General features: G+C 47.1%; 1 protein-coding gene across 2 annotated transcripts in view; it reads left to right on the top strand.

Moving 5' to 3' along the window:
• The window catches only part of LOC144142430 (uncharacterized), a 47,679-nt gene extending 30,081 nt beyond the window's left edge, over positions 1-17,598 (top strand). For both annotated transcript variants that reach the window (XM_077673936.1, XM_077673935.1), the window contains 3 exons: positions 1,213-1,691; positions 6,394-6,796; positions 15,121-17,598. In XM_077673936.1, coding sequence (XP_077530062.1) covers positions 1,213-1,691; positions 6,394-6,796; positions 15,121-17,098 — 2,860 coding nt within the window. In that variant the 3' untranslated portion in view covers positions 17,099-17,598. The remainder of the gene's footprint in view (positions 1-1,212; positions 1,692-6,393; positions 6,797-15,120) is intronic.
• The last annotated feature ends 6,298 nt before the right edge of the window (positions 17,599-23,896 follow it).

Here is a 23,896-nt window from a genome sequence, read left to right on the forward strand (position 1 = left end):
CATGCGGCGGGGATAAGCACGGAAGCGCGTGAACCATTTGAGATGTAATAGATATCTAACATATCAATGTATAGCGCTGTAAATAAACTCTACATAAGTTAGTGTACAAAGAAATATTTTTGAGATTGCAGTGTGTATGTATGCGAGTGCAAATAAAGTGTATATGAGTCGGTAGTGTATGAGCGATGAATTTTTGTTAAAGTAATTACAAAGCAATTTCCTTACTTTTGAAAAGTAACAGTAATGTAATATCATTACTTAAGGCCACCTGTGATTTCAAATGTAATTTAATTACATTTTACACACTATAGTGAGGTATAATGTAATTTATTTACTTTTTAGAAGTAATTTTGCCATCTATGACGTGCTGTACAAAGCAGACTCGGTACCATCGAATGCGGCTTCCTGCATTTTATTGAAGAGCGGGCCCGGCCGGAACTTGGACGAACAGCGAAGACGAGTGACCGCCCAGGTGATTAGTCACGTTCGATCTCCGAGGCACGAGTACAGTGGCTATGCACGAGTCAAAGCGGACGCTGATGATGATTGTGCTTCTGATGATGAAGATGACGGTGGTGTCGCTACAGTGCCAATCTATAATTTCTGGGCTTGTAGGCACTCGTAGCAGCGGAAAAAATGAACATTTCATGTCAGTGCTCCTCTAACCCCCACCTACGTGTATTCGGTGCACCAAGCCGCGTGCAGACGACGCCAGTCGACACGAGGCAGCCAAGAAACCGGTTGTGAGGGCTTATGTTGTTGCTAGTTGGTGCTACATAGCTAATGCCCTCATCCCCTTCTTCAAAGTTGAGCCTCTTTTCCACTTTACCTAATCACTTCTGTGTCACTGCTGTGGAAAAGTGAAAGCTTCAGGCATCATCGGCCATGACAAATCAAAGGTCCTGGTGTGCTTTCCAAGTGTCACAAACCCGAATTTTTGGAACTGAGCTGATCAAGGTACATGAAAAATAGCTGCTGATAGGCCCTCTTCAATTCGCATCCAGCTATTATTCTGTTGTCTCGGTATCTTCAATGCCAAGCATTTACATCGACCCAATACGGACGCTGGCCATTTTTATGCACTGATGCGCCCGCCCCGCTGTCGCCACACCTGATAAAATTGCTTTGTGTTTATGCCCTAAACCTCGCTTATCGCTTTGGTCTAGTCTTACCGCCTCGGTGCAGCCAAGACTTCCCTCTTGTTCTTCGCAGGCCATCCTTCCTCAGGCTTCCCAGTGCCGCCTGCGCCTCTACGTCAGGTGCGACGTCCCAGCCGTCAGGCAGTGCAGGACCCAGCAGGTCACAGAGTCAGCCTTCTTCAGTGTCAAGTGGAAACTTGGAACTGTACAAGCTCAGTAAATTCCTCCACGAGAAACAGCCAAACATCTTTCCAACACCAACAGCCGCATTCTTCTCAATCGAGCAACTTCGATCCCCCAAAGATACTCCGTCTGCTGGCTCCACCGAGGACCCTGGGGCAGAGGTTGACCTGAATGCTATCTGCACGCATACCGACCAGAACGACTGCTGGCTGCTGCAGTGTCAGCAGGTGCTGAACAGGGTCCTTGTGCCCTATGGGCTGGAAATTGCGCAGCTACACATGCGCACTTACACGCTTCGACATGTGGGCGAAGACCCCACCCAAGCCGAGCTGCCAGAGGATATGGATGGCCTTAACACACCGGAAACCCGTAAGTTCCGCATACCAACGCTGCCATTCGGGGGCTGCTGCGGCAATGCTCTTAATATAGAGACGCGAAATCACCTTTGTTTTAGTTTATATCATAACACAATAGAAAAATCGCACATCTCCACCCCGTGAACGATGCCGAGGGTGTGAAGCACTGGGGCGCAAGTTGTGTATTGCCTGTGTGATGAGCGTCATCGTCCGTGCGTGCTGATGCACTCTAAGTTTTAAATGATGTTGAGGTGCAGTAAATGCACTGCAAATGACAAGCGCCACACGAAACACAAATCACGTCCCAGTACTTCGTACCCTCAGCATCGTTCACAGCGTGGAGATTGGCTGAATTGGCACAAATTAGCACGCACTTAACGCATTAGTGAAAAGACAAACGTGTGTGCAGTGTATATATAGTGTTTTATTGACTGTATTGGTGGTACGTTGTGATGAGTTCCGGGTTGCGTTTCCCCTTCACGATCACGATCATTGGTGAAGTGCAGACAGTGGTTCTTCGAGGGGGCTAGATTTCAGTTGGCAAAGACGAGATCGATGTACGTTTCCCTCACGGTCCTCGGTTGATTCCGGAACGTGCTTACATACGCATTGCACCGCAGCGCCCTCTCGCAGCGCTCTCTAGTCACTGTAGTTTCAACAGTAATTGCAACTGCTCTTTTTCCGCGAATTATCGTTGACAGTTTATGTTTTTTTGCTTTTTTTCTGCATTTTGTGCCCTTTGAAATTCACTCTCTTTGCTACTGCAGTTTGCGGCGCTCTCCCCAGATGGTGCGCTGATGGTACTATGTGGCTTGCCGCATTATGCACGCGCATGCTAGAGAACGCACGGATAACAGACATTTGCGAAGTCCTAAGGTGCTTCGCACCTAAAATTGACATGCGTAACCCAAGACGGCGACTCATTTACCCGAGGTAAAACTTTTAATTGGCAAAAAGAATGGGGAATTTTCGGTTTTTGCACGGCGATAGAAACGTACTGTAATCTCTCTTCATGACGCTAAATGTTCATCTTCTTTTCGTTTATCAAGTGTTCGTGAGATTCCACAAAACTTGAGAACAAAAATTAGGCATCACAAGGCAATTGTTCCTTGCTCACTTGTCATTTCCTGCTATTGTTGAGACATTTTTGTCATGCTATTTGCAGGAAGATTTGGCTTGGCTAGAATTACAAGAATTATTACTTGTACATCCGCCCAATTTTTACCAATATCTCGAGAGCGTCGACAGTTCGGTCAATCAGTGCCGCGTGATGGAGTGATACGGCAAACTCGGCGACAGTAGCCGCATGCGCACTAAGCAACGACCGCTGCTGCCGTCGTCTGCGAGGTTCCAAGAGGAGAGGGCCGCCCCCAATTTTTTTTATTCCCTTGTCAGACTGCCGGCCATACTCGAATTTTTTCTTCAAGACCAGGCACGTGGCGACAACTGAGAAAAGTAATCAGCGTCGCCTAATGAACCTTGTGCTGAACGAACCTTCCGTTCGGCAACGCTGATTACTGTTCTCAGTTGGCGCCACGTGCCTGGTCTTGAAGAAAAATTTTGAGTATGGCAGGCTGTCTGATAAAAGAAAAACATTACGCCCACCTCCCCTCGCGGGAAGCCTGGTGTGATGCGACTCTGAAAGGGGTTCCACTGTGCGTTTCCGTTGGGTCGTTTACTCGAATTGCGTGAGCAATCGTCGAGTAATGCGAGAGAGAGAGGGAGAGGGATAGAGAGAGAGAGCAACGTAGCGCGGACGACCGTCGACTGAGAGACCGGCCGGAGCGCGGCACTCCGCTTATATGCGCAGCGCCGCCCACCGGCGGAGTGAGGGTGCGCTGCGCAACGCGCCCGCAAATGTTGGGCGAGAGTGTTCGCTATCGGAGAGAGGAGAGGGGGTGAGCGGAGGAGAGACGCAGCTGTGCGGATGCCGACGACGACGGACTCAGGACAGGGCCGCCGGCAAGAGATGCTCCTCTCAGCGTCGCATCTAATCACCATTCGGGGCGGCCCTCTGCTCTTGGAGCAGCCTCGCAGACGACGGCAGCAGCGGTCCTTGCTTAGTAGGTATGCGGCTGCTCTCGCCGAGTTCGCCGTATCCCTCCATCACGCGGCGCTGATCGACCGGACCGTCGACGCTCCCGTGATATTGGTAAAAAATTGGGCAGGTGTACATTAAGACACCCTTTATCAGCGTAAAAAACTGAGTTACTCGAAACAGCAGGGACGTTCATTGTACCCTTTAAGGAAAAAAAGTCTAAAGCTTCAAAACCGTAAAACATTATGCATAAACTTCTAGAAATAGTTGAAAACTAACATAAATACGCGAAATCGAAAGCCATTTATTTTCTATACATGACCTCTTCCTAAATAGAGTAGTTGTTTAACAACCACTCCATGAACGAACTCTTGTAGAAAACGCAGAGGCGTTTTACTGGTCAAAACCGAACAAAGCCCTCGCATAAATAGACACGAAAATCTTTCTCTGTGGTTGATAAAGCACTAAAGCGCAAGCAACCCTTCTCGAGGAACGCAAAATAACGTTTACTTTTAGTATCTGTCATATCACGTGGGTGTTAGCACAGTTTCCCTTGGCAAAACGATGGCAATAGGGGTAGCGTTTATAGCGCTGAAGCTGGAGTGTCTTGCTCCACCCGGCATGCCAATTTTGTTGCAAATAAAAAGCCAATGCATATTCACGTTATTGTACTGCACCCGCACTGCTTATCCACCATAATTGACTGTTTTTTACACCCTTCTGGCGACACTCCACAATGGTCCCCTTTCCCAACAGTTTTGGGTATCAGCCTCACCTTCAAGTATGGGTAGCAAACATGTGACTTCAAATTTTGCATTCACGACATTGTAATAGCCAGATCTGCACGAACGAAATCAAGTATAATCTTGCGTATGGGCTCACAACTCCTTATCCCCGTGTCATCTTTTTTATTCCATAAATAAACTAGAATAAAACGCTGCCAACTCTATGCTGGAGCAAAATAAGCCCAGTGGAATTAAATTTTATTGGCATAGTTAGTGGCACTTCTGGCAACCAGTTACAATCGCTAACTCGAGCAATTGCTTGTGTACGTTCAAGGACAAGTTAAATACGAACCGCAGAACGCACGGCCGAAGATACCGGTGGCGTCACCTGGCAGCGTCCCTGGGAAAGACACGGGCATGCGCAGTAGAGATGTTTGGAGCGAGGGCGCATGTCTCACTGGGAGATGTTGCCCTCTCCCCGCTCGCATGCCTGCCTTGTCGCCATGGCACAAAGGCGCGGCGAGAACTGGGAGTACTACCCTCCAGCAGGTGCGAGTGTTGGTCATGCTGAGAGCAATGTCGCACGTAATTGCTTGCAGCTGCGGCCAGTGCCTGCGTGGGAAACGCGCCCTCGCTCTCGGAAAGCCTACTGTTGAGTTTATCGTGCTTTTTTCAATAAAACCAGGTTACATAAATGGAGATGAACAAAAAAATCACACACTAATTTCGGATGGCACCGCATTGTTTCGCATTTATGCTGCCGCGGCTCGGGAGCTCAACATACTGCTGGCCGCCAAGTTAACATTTTTGTTTGATGCAGTCATGGCTGAGCCACTTCGCGGATTCGGTGCTTGTAGCAAACACTATACCACCAGAATTCTTCTCCAATTATCTATAAACATCAAGCACTGTGTGGGTTGGGATACTTATGGGCTGGTATCCACAAAAATTAAGTTAGGCAGCTCCAACCATTCTGACCGGCTGCGGTGGCTCAGTGGCTCAGGCCTTGCGCTACTCAGCAAGGGGACACTGGTTGGATTCCCGGCCGCGGCGGCCACTTTTCTGAGGGAGGCGAAAAGCAAAAACACCCGTGTGTACGAGATTGCGGGCTACGTTAAAGATCCCCAGGTGTTCAAAATAAATCCGGAACCCTCCACGACGGCGCGGCTCATCACCTGCTTTGCGTCGGCGCGTCAAACGCTACAATCAATCAGTGTTCTGGGCGTGACGCTGGTGTTCATCGTTAGGCGCTCGAGTTACTGCACCTTACGTGCAAAGCTATGTCGGCAAGGGAACGCCGGCCAAGACAGCGAGCGGGCGCGTGTGTGCGCCGAGCATGCAGTGGCAGCAGTTATCTCTCGCCGCATTGCTAACAGTTGTTTTCAGCGCCCTTGCGGCATGACGACAAAGCAAGCATGCGAGCGAGGAGAAGGCAACATATTGCAGTGGGACACGCACCTTCACTCCTGGCATCTCTACTGCGCAGGCCCGTGGCTTTTCCAGGGCTGCTGCCATGTGACGCCAGTCACGCCACCGGTATCTTCGGCCGTGCCTTCCGGGGCTCGTATTTGATTTGTCCATGACTGTACATCTCCAAAATCGACGAAGCGGCCCAGATCCGCATGGAACAAAGTGATGGCAAACCTGATTTTACATTGTATCAAAAAAAGGTGCGGGTTCCTCACCTAAAGCGTCGTGAAATTTTATTGTGATTGCGACTGCATACCATGAATAAACCAGTTCCACCCCTGCTTTAGATCTGCCCCACAAGGCGCATTCGACACAATCAACCTGTGCGTACTAGGTGACGTGATTAGAAGCACCAGCATTGATTGGTAGATGTCAATTATGCACCAATTACGGTGCTATCAAGAGATACGCGTTTTTTTTGCGTGGGACGTAACGAAGTGCCGTGAGGTATTCCGTGTTTCTGTGCGCTTTCTTTTTCGCAGAAAGTCAAGTCAGACGAACGGACCTTGTCACGTGGTTGCTTCGCTATCACCGCTGCATTGCCTCTTTGCGCCTTAACCTCTCAGCGGTCACACCTCTTCCGATGGAATTTTGCGATGGTTGGCAGCTCCACAGAGGCTACGTGGCCATTGAACTGGGGGTGAAGAGCAGCAGAACTGGTGTGCCAGAGAGGCTCAGGGAGGCTGACGAAGACGGAGGTTTTGAAGAAGGGCCCCTTGGGTTGCGGCTCTTTCAATTCCTGGAAATCGTCTCTCTGCTCACGGAACTTTCCCTCTTCGGGCTGTATTTCTCCCGCGAATCGGACGAGCAAGGGCTGCCCAGCCTGGTGTCCGCCAACAGACGTCTACGAAAGCTGTCGTTTCAGCAGTGCCACATTGTGAACAGGTAAGGAACTTGCGGTACCAAAGTTAAATATCGCCTAAGGGGAGAGCAGGATTGTGCCACCTTTTCAGTTTTATTGCGATTCGCAACTTCAGGTTCTATTTCTGAGCCGGCGGGATAAAAAGAAATGACTAACGAATTTGTGCCTACCGTAGAAGTTAATGGGACTCACCAAATCGAAAGCCTCGTTTTTAGTTCACGGCGATTTAAACCATTTGTAGAAGTATCACAAATGTCTGGCTATCTATGAATTAAGTGTGCTTGACTGATCTGCTTAAGGGTCTGCATTTGAAATTCTGGAATGAGTCACAGTAGTCGCCGTTGACACTAAAGACGTACTAGCACAATGACTCAGACTGAAAGGATAAGCTCGCACAAATATCCACAAATAGCCATTACATCAAACTTAAAAGGGCCATCCGTATTGAGGAAGACTCCGTTAAAGAAATGACCACTCCCTTGCGAATAAAGCCTATAGCAACTTTATCGGTGTTGCCCGAGGAACAGCACATTACTGCAGGGCTAGAAGGCGAGTATGCCGTCAGGCGTCTATCAGCTAAACTTGATCGGAACCACGCAAGATGTGTTGAGTAACGTAAAAGTAATTATTAATTTACATACCGAATGCACCCACCTGCTGTGGTAAATTAAGCTATGCGACCGCTATTTCTCGGACCTTGTCCAGCTATTTAAAGGTGCTGTATTGTTCAAGCAACACTAACTAATACGTATTGGGGTATTCCAGTGCTGTGTGGACATCAGCGACTTTTATATCGGCTGTACTATGGTTCGTCCCCCCCCCCCCTCGGCGTCAGCATCACCGGGGTTTCATGAAAAGTGTGAAAGCCATGGGATTTTATTGTTGTTTGCTTTGGCATAATTTGCTCGAGGCCGCGGACGGCGCAGCTCACCCCTGCGGTAAAACAGTAGTAAGGGGATGGTGGCAGTGGCATTTTCGTTGAGGCACTAGATGTCGTATTCTTCGTGCTAGACAAAATACGCGCTCAGGCAATAGAAATAATGTTGGGAAAGTTCTTTACCTGTCAATATAATACAGTAGCCTTAGAAACATACCGATCATTCTCAATTCTCCTCAGCGGTGCGTACACGGCCTACAACGGGATAGAGCGACCGTAAGGCCCGTTCTACATGCTGCGATTTTTCCTGCGAATTCGCAAATTCGGCGCCGCTCGTGCGGCAAATCGACCTTTTGTCGTTGCTGCAGCAAAGTGCCAAACGTTTGGAACGGTCGAGCATCCCCGGCGAACGCCGCTCGTGCGGCGTGAAGGCGGTGGGGGCGCCGGAACTTGGGCCCAATAGGAACTCAGCTAGGTGATCGTCAGGGCATCACGATTTGCACTCTTGGCAACCAGATGGCGTTGCTTGCATAGCTCGCCGCAAGCGCAGGCACACAAACACAAACGTCTGTCCATAACACGATTTCGCGAGCCGTTTCCAACGGCTGCTTAATCGGTGTCCGCACAAGTCGCGGACATCACAGCAGTTCGGAAGAAATAAATACGAACCGTCCGAGGTACACAAAAATTGCTAGGCACACACAACAAGCGAACCCATTGTTGCTTGCTGTGTTTGTCTTCTCGGCTATGTGTACGTATATTGAAAAATATTTAGCGATTGTTAAAAGAAACTGCTAATACACTCATTTACTGCAAAACACTCTGGAACAACTTCGCATGAAAGTAAAATAAAACCTATTTTTCACATCACAACAAGCTTTGCTCGTGGCAGACCTAATTCGGTCTGCAAACAACGTGCCTCTGAAGTGTAAAAATCGCGACGTTCAGAGGCCATGTAGACATTTCAAGGCATTGCGAACTTCGCAAGTGCGAATATCTGTTTCGCCGAATTCGCAGACAAAGAAACGCACCATGTAGAACGGGCTGAACTCTTATCTTGGTAGGAAGGAATTAGGCTGTTTCATCTACTACATTAGTGTAACGTTCACTCAGCAGCCGTCTCGGATAACTAAGTAGCTGCTTTAATAAAATCAGCAAAAAGCCGCCGGTCCTAAGGACTTCCACAAGCATTAAAAAAATAATACACAAAAATCTACTCATGCTGGTGTCGCTAGCCTTGGCCAGGGACCCCCCCCCCCCCCCCCCCCCGCCGCCCCGTTTTGAAGAGCAACTAGCACTTTTCTTTCATTTTTCCGGATGGTTTCCCTAACCCCAGGTCAATTAGCAGCAAGCTGCTTATAAATTGTCCAATTTTTATCCACTATTTTACCGTCAATTTGTAATGCCACTCCTTATGGATTTATACCACGTGGCGTCCCGGAATTAGAATAATATCATTATTCTATTCTTTGGTTCCAGTTTTCGAAAGATATCATGTACACAATTGCATGGTTGTACGAGCGTGTGTTTTGTAAGAGGGGGAGTATATTCTAAAACATATTTTCCCTAAATCCCCGTAATTTTGATGACAGCCTATGCGAAAATCGAAATATCATCTACGAGACACATGGCCATGTATATATTTATTTATTTATTTATTTATTTATTTATTACTTGTACCTTACAGGCCCATTGAAGAGCATTGAGTAAAGAAGGTTACAGAGCATTAAAAATGGTGGAGAAAAACAAGAAGTACACAATATAAAGTTTGGGTAATCATCTTACAGACGTAAATGAAACACCCCATACACGTTTCTAATAAACAATTATTACTGCTAAAAAAATTAATCGGCGCTAAAAGTGGGACGAAGAAGAAACACGTAACACACAACACGGTACCGAACTTCCAACTAGATTTTATTGAAAAAAAGATGCTGCTTACATACCCAAAATAAAATACTAAAAGCATTGTTACGACAAAATGCATCACATTTCTAAAAACGCTACTTCTTTATCTGTCAGTGATATGGACGGAGTACTAACGCAGTTATCCCCTGCCTGTCTGATAAAAAGAGCTTCCATAATTTCGCGCTCAAGCTTACCTCTTGCTTTCCGCAAAAACTTTGTCCTATCTAGCAGGGGGCTACACTTGCACCTTTTGCAGTGCTCAGATAGGTTGCCACCAGCTTTATTTGCAACTGTCCAGTTGTGCTCCTTTGCCCTCTCATTGAAGCACCTTCCAGTTTGCCCTATGTGCACTTTTTTGCAACTCAGGGTAATTTCATAAACTACACTCTTGCTGCAGTCGGTGTAGCGAACAGCGTGGTTTTTAGCACAGGGTTCGGATTTTTTCTTCGGAGTTTTGCTCATCATAGGGCAAACTTTTGACAGCTTTTCCGGGGCACTGAAAACGATATTTTCCCCGTATCTTTGCGCCATTTATTTTACATTGTGCGACACTCTGTGTAAATACGGTATGACGTGTACCTTTTTCCTTGTCGGCCTGTCTAGTTCGTCTGGGCTATCTTTTCGCCTCATCTTTTGTAGTAGAGCTTCATACACGCTCGAAATCAGAAAAGAAGGGAACCGGGCCCGGTTTAGCCTCAAAATCTGGTCGTGGAAACTAGCCTCCACTTTGTGCACGCACGATTTTCTCAAGGTTTCCTAAATACACGTCATCGCTACACCCCTTTTTACTAGTTTTGAATGCGCACTATTGAAGGGAAGAAGCTGTTTTTGTGCCGTCGGACTATACTGCCAGCAAACATGCGTGCCTCCTCTGAACGAAAGCTGCAAATCAAGGAAGCGGATTTCATTATCACATGGCAACTCACATGTAAATTTGAGAAATTTTGACGCCTGTGTGAAAGTGCTAATCACATTTTTTACTATCAAATCTTGATGCGCTATTCCCTTACTCACCACCACAAGAAAGTCATCCACATACCTACAAATGGTAAGGTCAAGCGAACTATCTAAAGACAAGCTAACGCGGTTATCAAAGGCACTCAAAAACAAGTCGGACAAGATGGGGGCAAGGGAAGAGCCAATACAAATTCCACTACGTTGAGCATAGTGTTTGTCCTGAAAATTAACCACCGTGGAATTCAGGTAAAAGTTCAAAAGTTCCAGAAAATTTTCGCTGTTCACTCCCGTCACGCCATTGAACCTTATTTCACCATAATCATCAATTTTATGCCGCAGGACACTGAACAGTTCGTCGTGAGATATATTGTAGTAAAGGTCCTCCACGTCAAGTGAGAAGGCAAATACTCCACTCTACATCCCTTCTTCCAACTTCTGGATGACCTCGGTGGAGCTGCGGACGAGAAAAGCATCATCCAGGCGCAGCTGTAGCAGGTGGCGTTGCAGGTAGTGCCCCACTTGAGACTGCCAGGTGGTTTTCTACGAAACATTAACGCGGAACGGACACTGGGGCTTATGAGTTTTGCTGGTGAAAAACACTTCTAAAAGCCCCGCTTCTGCCTTGCTTATGGCTTTCCTACGCGAATCGAGATTTAGGTCCGCAAGTAATTTCAGTGCCTTGGATTTCTGTTTCTTCGGATCAAATGCCACTGTCTTGAAATTCTTTTGAATGGCGCCTAGAGCTTTCTCTCGAAACTCGCAGTCTGGAAGGACCACAAAGCCGCCTTCTTGATCTGCTTGCACAATAGAAAGGTCGTCCTGCCGAAGGGCGCTGACCACCTTCCTAAAAGGAGGGCTCACCACAGGCTTCGTACTCAAGGTGCGCAGTAAGGTGTCCACAGCATCTCTTGTGGCCCTCTCGCGCTCTTGGTCATCCGCACGCCCGCCCACTCTCCTAACCATGGCAAGAAGGTCGTGCTTCGTGAGGGCAGGCTCGAAGCTGTACTTCGGACCTTTTTGTAGTATCTGGGTGACATCGTCTGGAAAACTGGCTTTTCCCAGAAAGGTGACACTGCTGGGCTCATCGTTGTACCGCTTTCTGTACGGCAGGCCAAGTCTTGCACGCTGCCACAGGAACTCGTACACCTGATCAGCAATCTTCCTGTGGTCGTAGAAGGCGCGTGCGTCTCTGTGCTGTTCCACACCTTCGTGGGATAAAACGCACAACCAGTCGTTGTACCTCCGCAGTTGTCTCCGCTTCTCCGCCTTCAAAATCTTGTAGATTCTTTTGACGTGGCCCCATGAGGGCTCCAAACCCCCAAAGAAAACCTGAACTTCAGGTGCGACAATTCCTTGCTTCTGGTAGTACGAAAGGATCCTAGACTGACAGGAGATAACTGTGATGAGGTTTACACACGTGATGACTGGGGATGGCTTGACTTGAAACGACAGGAAAGAGTCCAGTGTATAAGAAATCTGAAGTAACAAAAGCTTGATGAGAGCGAGTTGGTACATACTGCTAAAAAATTAATCGGCGCTAAAACAGGGACGAAGAAACACGTAACACACAACACGGTGCCGAACTTCCAACTAGAATTTGTTGAAAAAAAAATGCTGCTTATATACCCAAAACTAAAATACTAAAAGCATTGTGACGACAAAATGCATCACATTTCTGAAAACGCTACTTCGTTATCTGTCAGTGATATGGACGGAGTACTAAAGGTGGTGGCAACCTATCTGAGCACTGCAAAAGATGCAAGTGTAGCCCCCTGCTAGGTAGGACAAAGTTTTTGCGGAAAGCAAGAGGTAAGCCTGGGCGCGAAATTACGGAAGCTCTTTTTATCAGAGAGGCAGGGGATAACTGTGTTAGTACTCCGTCCATATCACTGACAGATAAAGAAGTAGCGTTTTCAGAAATGTGATGCATTTTGTCGTCACAATGCTTTCAGTATTCTAGTTTTGGGTATATAAGCAGCATCTTTTTTCAATAAATTCTAGTTGGAAGTTCGGCACCGTGTTGTGTGTTACGTGTTTCTTCTTCGTCCCTGTTTTAGCGCCGATTAATTTTTTAGTAGTATGTACCTACTCGCCCACATCAAGCTTTTGTTACAATTATTACAAACGAACAGGTTTTTTGCGGAGCCTACAGCAACAGATAATGCTCAAATACAAGAGGTAAACATCCATAAACGGAAGCAATATTATTCTGGCAATACATAATTACACAACTACTAAGAAAAATGTCTGTGTACATTTTCGGTAAAGCTATCATGACTAAGTAGGGATGCACTACGGTCAGGAAGATCATTCCAGTACATGATTGCTCGAGGCAATGCTGATGAATTGAAAGCAAACGTCTTGCCAAAAAGGCGTGTTAAACTGACTATTATGAAGGCGTCGTGATGTACGTACTGGAGCGTCAAGAGACAGCGGGTTAGGTCTCATGCTAACTATGTATTTATTGAGAAGGCGTAATAGCGCGCTAGTGCGGTGGGTATCTAGCGGCTGAAGTGATAACTGTTGTTTGATTTCGGTAACGCTAAGATTACGGTCAATATTTGCGTGTAATAAATCTTGCTGCTCGGTTTTGAATAGATTCCAGCAGGACAATTAGGTAGTTTTGGTGAAGGGACCAGATTGCTGACGCGAATTTAAGCTGTGGACGAAGATAGGTGAGATACGCGTGTGTGCGCACAAGTGCTGGTACGCATTGTAAATTTCGTCGCTGATAACCGAGGGATTTAGAAGCCTTTGCGCCGTCTGTGCAGCAGGTGCAGAGAGGCCCTATCCGTGATCCACATCCTCATACAATTAAAGGCACTCGAAACACGACACAGACACTTCTCACAACTATACAAACGCAATCCACTAAACCCGTCGCAGTTTTTAGGGGACGACCCCATAATCACCCACAAGCGTAGTGTTTCTTGGCGATGTCAAATTTTTTCTTCTCGCTTCTTACCATGCATATTGATACCCTGGCCCTTTACACCAGTCATCTACATTGTCTTTTATCTCATTTCACGTGTAATTTTAGTTCAATATTTATTTATTATATTTACTTCAGGATACTGTCAATCCCGTAATGGGATTGTTACAGGCATGAAGTCACATTGCAAAAAAAAAATATTTTACATTTACCATCACATCATCATAAAACAACTTTTCCTTAGAGCTCTTTTCCCGTAGTCGGCCTTCCGCATTAAAAACCTAACCATCATCATCATCAGGATCATCGGAAGCCTCGCGCAGGGGGCGGAAACGGGGGTAGCGGATGGCGGAAATGCTCACTTTGCTGCAGTTGCCATCGAAATGAGATCTGCCGCCTGGTGCATGCCTCTCTTTCTCTCCCCCGCCTACATCTCGTGCTGTTGCCCTCCCGTCTCGCTAAAGTCAATAAATTCAGTCTATAAATAAAGTCAATAGGTTTGCTAAAGTCTAAGTTTTTTCGCGCCATTTCATGGAACCTTTGGGTACTGCTGAACTTGGAACACTTCCATGATCTAAAGGGTCGCGCAAGCTCTTTTTGTATTTCTGTGGAGAAAACTACTATTTTGAATTAAAACACTTGAGTTGCAGTTGTGCATTACTGTACTGCATCACTTTTATCTTAGTTAAAAAGCCGAGAACGCTGAGGACGACTCAGCGAGCAATGGAACAGAAGATGATAGGTGTAACATTAAGGGACAAGAAGAGAGCGGAGTGGGTCAGGGAACAAACCCGTGTTAATAACATATTAGGAGAAACAAAGAAATGCACGTGGGCAGGGCATGTAATGCGAAGGCAAGATAACAACATTGGTCATTAAGGGTAACAGTGCATTCCTAGAGAAGACAAGCGTGGCAGGTGTTGGCAGAAAGTTAGATGGGCAGACGAGATCACAAATTTGCGGGGATAAATTGGTCGCAGTTAGCAGAGGACCGGGATAATTGGAGATTAATGGGAGAGGCCTTTGCCCTGCAGTGGGCGTAGGCAGGCTGGTGATGATGATGATGTATTACCTCAAATGTGCCTAATGTTCTTTTTGCTGAACAATGCTTACACGGATGAACAATGTTGCAGATTAAGTGGTGCGGAAAAGTGTAGTCTATATAAACTCCATCAAAAATTGTCTTCTCTTTGCCGCACGGTTAATGTAATCATAGACGCGGAATAAAGTTTTTGATTTAGTAACAAAAAGGACTATCGTTCTCATTGTTTCAAGGGCAACAAAAATCACGGATGGCGAACGTCAAGTAGACAGGATAGGCGCCTGTCTTGTCGACTGTGTTCACCGTCCGTCTTTTTTGTCGTGCTTCAAATATGGGAAGCACTCACCAGACAGCCCAGCAGGTGTGCCTCTATTCGGAGAATATCATCTTTGAAAACTAATACCGCGAAAATCGGGCTCAGACATTGGAGGAACAGGACAAGAGCAGTTGTAAAATATCCGATCTGCTATCGTTGCCCTTATAATTCCCGCCTTAGTTTATTGTGCAGCGTTTGTTTTTCAACATCGGGAATTAACAAGCCAGTAGCCAGGTCTTTCTGTTTTCACTTTTAACCTTCTTAGTGTACTCATTGGAGGTGCCCATAATATTTTCCGTGTTTTTTTTTTTTCAGAAACGTGGCAGCGCTCCTCGAAGCGGTCATGAACCTTCCATCCCTTGAAGAGTTCAGCCTCTCTCTGCGAAACACGGGCCACCCGGAAATGGCGAGCGCGCGTTTGGAGCAGCTAATCCGCCGACCCAGTCAATTGAGAAAGCTTTGTTTAGAAGTGGACGCTTCTTTCGTGCATTTATTCGAATCCCTCGCTGTCAACACTTCAGTGACTGATCTCCACATAAAGACGCTGGTTAATCTAGGAATATTTGGGGCTCTCCACAGGTCATGCATGGCAAACAACACTTTGAGAAGACTGACGCTAAACGTCGACTTTTCGTCCAAAGAGACTTTTGATGTCGGTCGGGACATGCTCGTGCAGTTCCTGAGCGAGACAGGACTAGAGTGTTTGACGTTTGAAACTCCCGCTATGACGGTCGATGCTGCGGAAGCGATTGCAGTCGGACTGGAGATGAATGGGAGCTATAAAGAATTCCGTGAAGGCAAAACATTTCTGGAGAAACTTTATATCAAGTGCTCCCACGTACATTTCAAATATGAAGCTCTGAAGCGCTTGGTTCAAGCCCTAGATCTCAACAAAAAGCTCGACTTCATTGACGTTGGCCTAGTTCATCACAAGCTAGAAGATAAACCGTTTGAAGTCACAAACGACATTTTAAATTTCACAAAGGCGAGGATTGCTTCGGACTCTCCTGGCGATACAACATCCGGAAAAGTACTATTCCCACTGGTTAAAGCGTACTTTGCGGAAGACCTGCCGTTTCTGATAGCTGCTTTGGAACGAGGCATGTACTTCCACAAGTTCACAAATGTTTTTTTGCGTTTTCCAGGACGCGAGCCGAGCCACGGTCAAATTGAGGACTTCCACCGTTTGCTCGCTCTTTTTTCACGCTACGACACCCGCGATGAGATACAATCTCTTACTATCAATGTTCCGTTCATGGATACTCCGCATGGTTTAGCTCTGTCTACATTGTGCAGCCTGAGTCCTTCCCTTACCGAGCTCTCGGTTAACTACGGAGACGCGTGCTCTCCCCTGTCCTCGATTCTTCTATTCGAAGGAGTGGCACGTAGCACATCTATTCGTAAACTCACTGCGAGTGGATTTTGCTTAGAACAGCCAGTTCCAAAGTGGTTCGAGTATATGTGCAGGGAAAGTACGACCCTACAAGATCTTCACATTCACGTGTGCCGTTTGTCAGATGAGGCAAACGCGGAATTTTTGAGGCTTCTGCCCATGGCATTGAGGGAGTGCCTTACCCCAATTTTGCGCTTTAGACTGACGCACGGTGGAGAGAAGCAGTATGTGATTTTACCTGAAGGGCTCCATATCATCGAAATAGACCAAATACTTCCAGTGCTTGTAGGAAACGAAATAGACGTGTACTTACCGGAGGTGCTCGATATCATAAGAATGAACCAGATGCTTTTCGCCCAAGCGCTAAGATTGGTCCTGGACTTAGAGAGGTTTAGAAGTGAAAACCTGAACCAAAACCCACACCAAAACCCACAAGACCTGCCTCTCTGTCCCGACGCTCTCACTACCCAGCGGGCTAAAGCGTTTGGCTCGGCTCGGCACATGCCAGGATTCCTGGACTATGTACGCGACAGTACGGCTTGGTCTACTGAGAAGGTTGCATCTGAACTGAAACTAACCAGGGATTTGATTGCGCGCTATTTCCTCTACCTGACCAATGTGTGTCAAATACTGCAGAATGCACCAGGCACGCCGGACCATCTGCACACAATGGCGGGTTTGCCGCTAGAAGTGCGCGTTTTTCTTTTTCGCATGCTTAAAATACAGAACGTGCGTCAGCAGAGAAATGAAAGGCCTGCTGACGTGACCCACCAAGAGAACATCCACGGTCTGGGAAACACGGTGACGGCTATATTTGTGAGAGAAAGATCTCTAGAACTGGAGCACTCGGGACTTCATAATCCTGATTGCGAGCTTTCTCCGAAAGGTACAGCGAATTAAAATTCCCAGAAGGCATATGCCGTCAAAATACTCGCAGTTGCAGCGTAGGAGCTCAGTGTGTTCAGATGTGAGTCATTTAAAAGTTGTTTTTTGCATACCTCACTGGTCAGTTCATCGCATATATTCTTTCCTAGTTCCGCGCTGATTCTTATCCATGGTGTTCCCGATGTGGGTGGCCCATTGCCATCACCACCTTTTACACGTACATTTTGCGTGGGTCAACGTCCCTGTGCATGGTTAATTTTACATTCGATATAGCGCATGTACTGAGGCGCTCACATTCTTTTCTGTGTTTAGCAATTTTTATGCCGAGTATTTTGAGGAGTTCAAATGGTGGTCTTGTTTTATTGAATAATATATAAACGCCCTTCCTTAGCAATTTTGTGCAACTGTGATTGTTCCTGCAACGTTTGTTTTAATGAATGCGATGTTGATGCTTATGTTCATGTCGTTAGTTTCATAAACGCACTCAGCAATAAATACTGTCAGTTTACTGCTTGCATTTCTGTTCATTCTTTTCTCTGCAGACCGCGCAAAATCAAGAGGATCAGCACGCGCATAATGGGATAAATTTGGACATGTTCTAAAACTATTTAAATTCTGGTCCTATTGTTAACCGGCCTGCGTGTTAAATGGCGTAAACTTTGTAGTACCATAACATTTTCTAGGTAGGCGTTCCGCTACTAAGCATGATGTCGCGGGTTCGATTCCCGGCAGCGCCGGTCACTTTTCTGATGGAAGCGAAAAGAAAAAACGCCCATTTGTGCGAGATTTGGGCACCCGTAAATGATTCCCAGATGGTCAAAATTAATCCGGAGTCCTCCACCACTGCGCGCCTCATCGCCTGCGTTGCGTCGGCGCGTTAAACCCTACAATCACTCAAAACCAATCATTTTCTGGATGTTCTCTTACTTGCATATACTCTTTTAAAGCGGCACGCAAGTTAAAACTGCATGCTGAGATCACTGTACATGTAGAAAGATTGATTGATTTGTTTCACGCCGACGCAACGCCGGCGATGAGGCGCGCCGTAGTGGAGGGCTCCGGACTAATTTTAGCCACCTGGTGATTTTTAACGTGCGCCGAAATCTCATACACACCGGCGTTTTAGGGGTGAAGCACCTTAAAGGGACCCTGCAACACTCTTTGAGCAGTGCAAGTAAACCTGCGCAACGTTTAGATTACACTGCCAGGAATACCTGAGCCAAATATTACACGTGCACGTAAAGCGGTGAGCGCGCAAATCGATGTGAAAGACGCGGAAAAACAAACCGCTCTCTCTTCAGTTGTCCTCATTATGCATGGCCTGAGGGACGTCACATAGGCCATGGCTGCCCGATCGGCTGCCACTGGTCAACTTCGCGGGTAGATTCTCCCATTTCCGTCGTCGTCATCGCTGGGTACGAACAACTTCAATGCCTGAACCTGTAGGCACAGTTTTGCCGTTTCTTTTGTGTTTTGAGTGCGCGCGGAGTTTGAGTGATGAGCTCAATACTTCCCTTTCAACGGGACCACTCGACTACAAACGTTTATTGCTTCAAAAACGCCCTACGAGCCCGAGCGCGCACTTGCGAGCAGGCACCCATGCCTGCTTTTTTGTGGCACCAGACCGGAAATAGGCCCCTCCGCGTTGCGGAGAAAAGGAGAAAACTACCCGGCATGTGATATATCGAAGGCCGCCGAAGAGAACGCCGCGAGCCGCCCCCCTCTCCGGGAGAGAGCGCGCAGCTTTCGTCGCGTTGCCCCCGGTCGAGGTGAGAGGGAACGATTATGCGCGATTTCTCATCGCGTGTAGTTTCGTTAATTGTGAACGGATTTTCATAATTCTTGCGGGAGGAGATTTCTGGGACAATAGACTTTATCCCAAAATACATTACTAGTAGCCGATGGCAAGTGTTGCAGGGTCCCTTTAAGGCCGAAGCTTGTCCGCCGGCGTACGGCGTCCGTGCTCGCAGCAGAGCCCCGTGTAAATCGAAACATCTGTGAACCAAAGGTTCACAAAAGGATAACGAGTACAAATGGTTCGCGAAAGGTTAGAGAGGGAGGGAGGGCTCCTGGAGAGCCGTGCTGCGCATACGTGATGGGCATTGGATTGGAATTGATTGGATTGGAATGGGTTGGATAGGATTGGAACTCAATTGCAATGCAGTGGAAATTGTTTTAGCAGCAGTAGGCACGATCACGAGTGATGTTCGGTAAGAACGGTCGACTGTGCTACGCCCACTCGTCATGATTCACTTCGTGGAGATACGTAAATTTTTTTTACTGCCCGCCTTCACCAGAGAATCATCGTACTAGCGAACCCTAAACAGCGACAAAAAAAAAGAGGCGACGAAACACACGCTAGCGTGTGTTTCGTCGCCTCTTTTCTTTTGTCGCTGTTTAGTGTTCGCTAGTACGATGATTTCCTTAGTCAATAACAAACTCGCCCAACTTACCGCCTTAGTTCACCAGAAAAGCGGCCGCCGCGGCCGGGAATCTAACCCACGTCCTCGTGATCAGCAGCAGAACGCCTTAGCCACTGAGCCACCACGGCGGGTATGAAAAAAGTTTGACGCGCGCAAAGGATCTGCTCTCGAAAATTTTCTCCCCGACGTAAAGATTTTCGAACGCTTTTTGGAAAGTGGCTTTAGTAATTCATGTCTCGGCACATTTTAGAGCAGCCCGTTTTGACACAGGGAAGTTCGGCTAGTTGCTGCAGATTCAGATTCATAGTGAAAAACGGCACAAGAAACACAGGAACAAAAACAAGAGGTGACGACGCACGCACAGCGCCGGCGTCGTAACCTCTTCTTTTTGTCCTGGTGTTTTTTCGCTGTTGTTCACCATGACTCTGACTCATGATTAGCAGCCGAAGAAAGTTTGTTTTCAGGAAGGCTCATTTTACACAGAAGCGGTGACAAAATATTGTCTTCAATGCACGCTCTGAAGGTGGTCGGAAAGCAAAGCTTTAAAAGACACCCACAACAATTGCCCACCCGATGTCACTTGAATTCCCACACGTGGCTCTGCAACTTCAAGTGAAACCACAACCTCTGCCAAACGTTATCTGAAATTCACGGGGGTGGCGTGCCGAACACCGCAGCGTCGGCCACGGCCGGGCTAGACCGGGGACGGCCGTGCTCTAGCCCGGCCGTGCGTCGGCAGAAAGAAAACGTAGAGGAGCGTCTTTCAAAGGGTGAGACAACGGAACCTACCCATCTTAATGGGCTAGCTCGGGGCTACACCACCGCGCGACACAAGCGGGGACACCCAAGCAATTCGGCATGTGAGCTTAGTGATTTCTATTTATACCAATTTAAACTAGTTCGTTTAGTAAGGTTGGAATTACAGAAAGCTGATGGAACTTTTAAAATCGCTCTTTATCAGAACCCGTTCCTGCTTTCGCGTTTTGTAACACCTTTTTAAAACACAACTGAATTGGTATCCACCAATTTAGAAAACAGAGCCCCATTCGTGGCAAGCAGGGCGCAAAAGGTAGCGTTTCTCGAGTGACCAAATGTCTGTAAATGGTCTCTACATTTTGTTGTCCCACCCTCAAACCAATCCTTCACGTATCTTTGCCGGAAGACCACTTAATTCCGTCGGGTCCGGGTTACCCACAAGGTGCTGTCGAACAAGTTAAGCCGTGCGAAGGAAGCGCGATATGGACGCGAAGCTGCGTCAAAACAGTCCCAAAACAACCGTCGCTAAAGCAGACGACAAAGCCATCCCGCCGACACTCCCGCCGGTGTAAGCAGGCACCTGCACGCGGGGAACACTGGGTAACCCTTCGACCCGCCATATACACTGTGCTCCGTTAGTGGAAACCGCCCTCCCCCTTCCCAGCTGCGTTGTTTCTCGTCGCGCACGCCACGAAAGAACCGTTGGCTGGTAAAGGTACGCAGCTTTTTCGTAAAACCTACAGTTAAAACCTGAAGCAATTAGGCAGAGCAACACTGAGAGAACCTGTTGGTGACGTTACGAGCGTCATGCGTTTGGCACGCAGCCTCATGATCAGGAGATTCACCTCATATCAGTAGCTGCATATTTTCACACGCTTCGCTCTGCTGAAAACCTCACTTCCGAAACCACCGCTATGGCTCAGTAGCTAAGGCGTTGTGCTGCTGAGCACAAGGACGCGGGTTCCATTCCCGGCTGCGGCGGCCGCTTTTCTTGTGGAGGCGAAAAGCAAAAATCAAAAATCAAAATCAAAAAAGCAAAAATCTCGCGAACAGGGCTGCGCGCACAGAAAAGGAGCTGCGGCCGAGTTCGACCCAAAAGGAAAATGCTGACCGTGGAGCGAGTGAGTGAGTTAGTGAGTGAGGGAGTTAGTGAGCGAGTGAGTGAGAGTGAGTGAGGGAGTTAGTGAGTGAGTGAGTGAGTGGGTGAGTGAGTGGGTGAGTGGGTGGGTGAGTGGGTGAGTGAGTGAGTGACTGAGTGAGTGGGTGAGTGAATTAGTGCAAATGAGTGCAAGAATCATGTTGTCTACAAGATTGTTCCACCCCGAATACGTTTTTGCACCCCGAATTAAGCATTAAGTCAACCAAATTAGCAATGTAAAAGCCGGACCATGTCCACTAACCTGAAACCTGGGGATGGGCTCAGCATGCAGTGTAAGTTTTTTCAACGATGGTCTCTCCCTGGCCACACAGCGAGCGCTGATAAATGCGACATCCCAATTACGAAGATGGGGGTGAAGTGAAATTCGAAACAGAGAACTGCAAATTTGAAATTTGAAGCGAGTACGGTGCAAAATAGAACCAAGCAAGCATGCGGGAATGAGAAACGAGTGTCCCAGTCTATTCTTTTGGTAAGCCTTTTTGGCCATTGAGACTAAACTTTCTAGCGCAAAAAGGTGGAATGTGAGTGTACCGGTGTTTTAGTACTGTGAACACATGCAAATATGACGACAAACGAGGACGACATGAAACGCCAACCACCCGAACCCCTTAGGTGCTTCGCCCCTAAAATTTTTTCCACGTTACCGGACTACTGTTAATGGCTGTCTCATCCCATGTCTTCCGCAAACGTCGAAGAGTATCGGCCAGGCCTCCACTTCAAGAAACCGCCGCAGGTGGGCTTCGCAACAATGGCGAAGATGCCCGCCTTGCGCTGTTGTGCCACCACAGGTTGTATTTGTACTCCGAGTGCATGCGTTGCGCTTCGACATTCGCACATTTCCCACATTTGGTCGCGCTGATTGGTCAGTCTTCGGCGTTGTGGTGAAGCTCACCTAGGGCATTTTTTGATGTTCTTTTTAAAGCTAACTTTCTACTCTAGAGGGAAGGAGTGACACAATACCGAGTTGTATCCTCCACTCAAAGTTGCGACAAAAGCACATGAAAGTCAGACGTGGTTCGCGAATACTGGCCGTTTTTTGCTTCTGAAGTCCGAAGGGTGACATAAAAGCAACAAAATATTACACTTTGTGTAGTATATACGTACCGAACAATTCATAAAGTTCCACTACAGGCAATACACATTGCTGATAAGCTAACTCGCATCCGCCGGCCAAGCGTGTGGTAGGGGACGAACCAAAAAAGGGGACGTCAATATCGTCACACTACACCAAGCAAGCGCATCAAAATAAACAATCGCTTAGTTACAACCCTTGTTAACTGTACTAATTTATTAGGATAACTTGTTTGCAAAAACGAAACAAGGTGCGGAAACAGTTATTGATTGAGACATTTTTAGCAGATCGTAGAGCACGCTGAGCAAGCTGACTACTCCACGACTCCAATATAAGTTTAAATACAAACATACTACCGCAAAATTTCCCAAAACTACTGTACGAGACTTTGCAGTAAAAAAAAATTTCGTAGTCTTGGATTCCAACCAGGTACACCTCCACACGATGGCAGTGACTTTCCCATATCAGCTACGCCCTGAGGCTGGCCGTTTATGGTGCTGGATAGTGTGGTCCAGGTTGAACTAGAAATATTTACTGCCAGACCCGGTGGAGAAGTATGTTTTCATAAAACATTGCGCTTAGCATTCACCGCAAATGCTACGCATGGTTACCAAGAAAAAGTAATACGCAACATTCGCAGAAAACGGTAGAGTTAAGCGCATTTTTCAGTTTCGGACGAACGCTGGCCAGTTTTGGGCGACTCCTTTTTTAAACCTTAGGGTTTTATTTCAAGTCGTAGACAATTATTCGTTTTCAGACGCCTATTGTGCCTAATGGTTTCCCCGGAATTTGTCGAATAAAATTATGTAATAAAACTGCCTGCCTATCCCACAGCGTTATATTTCTTTAAGGAAGAAGTGTTATGCCACTTTATCTTTAAAGATCTTCCTCTTTCATCCTCGACCTGGCGAGAAAAGCAAGGCATATGGTCGCTTAAAACGGTTCGCATATCTCTAAGGCAGGTGCTGAAATGACTACCGTAAGGTATGTGGTTTGGTAAAGGCACCCACCGCCAAGTTCCATTAGCAGAGTCATTTCGTCACTGATCACAAGCTCACATATTAAATTGCTTGCCCTGCAGTGCGCACTTCTAATTAAAGCGAGATAGAATACAGTCGAACACGGATATATTGAACACGGGTATATCTAATTATTGTCTATATCGAACTCAGAAATTATCCCCTTGAAAATTCTGTGTAAAAGTATAGGAATTCGTACGTTTATATCGAACCGTATTTTTCCGGACATTCAGTATATCGAACGCCGCGCGAGCTGGAAGGTGCTCTTCGGCGGTCGCTGCACCCCCGATTGAGGTTGAGGAGGATGTTGAGGAATGCGCGGGCATGGCGAAGACTGGCTCGCGGAACTAATTCCCCCTACCGGAACGAATTTGCGCTTACCCA

The sequence above is a fragment of the Haemaphysalis longicornis genome, unplaced genomic scaffold, assembly GCF_048455015.1.
Source record: "Haemaphysalis longicornis isolate Haplotype H1 unplaced genomic scaffold, Haemaphysalis longicornis Haplotype H1 scaffold_6, whole genome shotgun sequence".
NCBI classification, from domain to species: Eukaryota; Metazoa; Arthropoda; class Arachnida; order Ixodida; family Ixodidae; genus Haemaphysalis; species Haemaphysalis longicornis.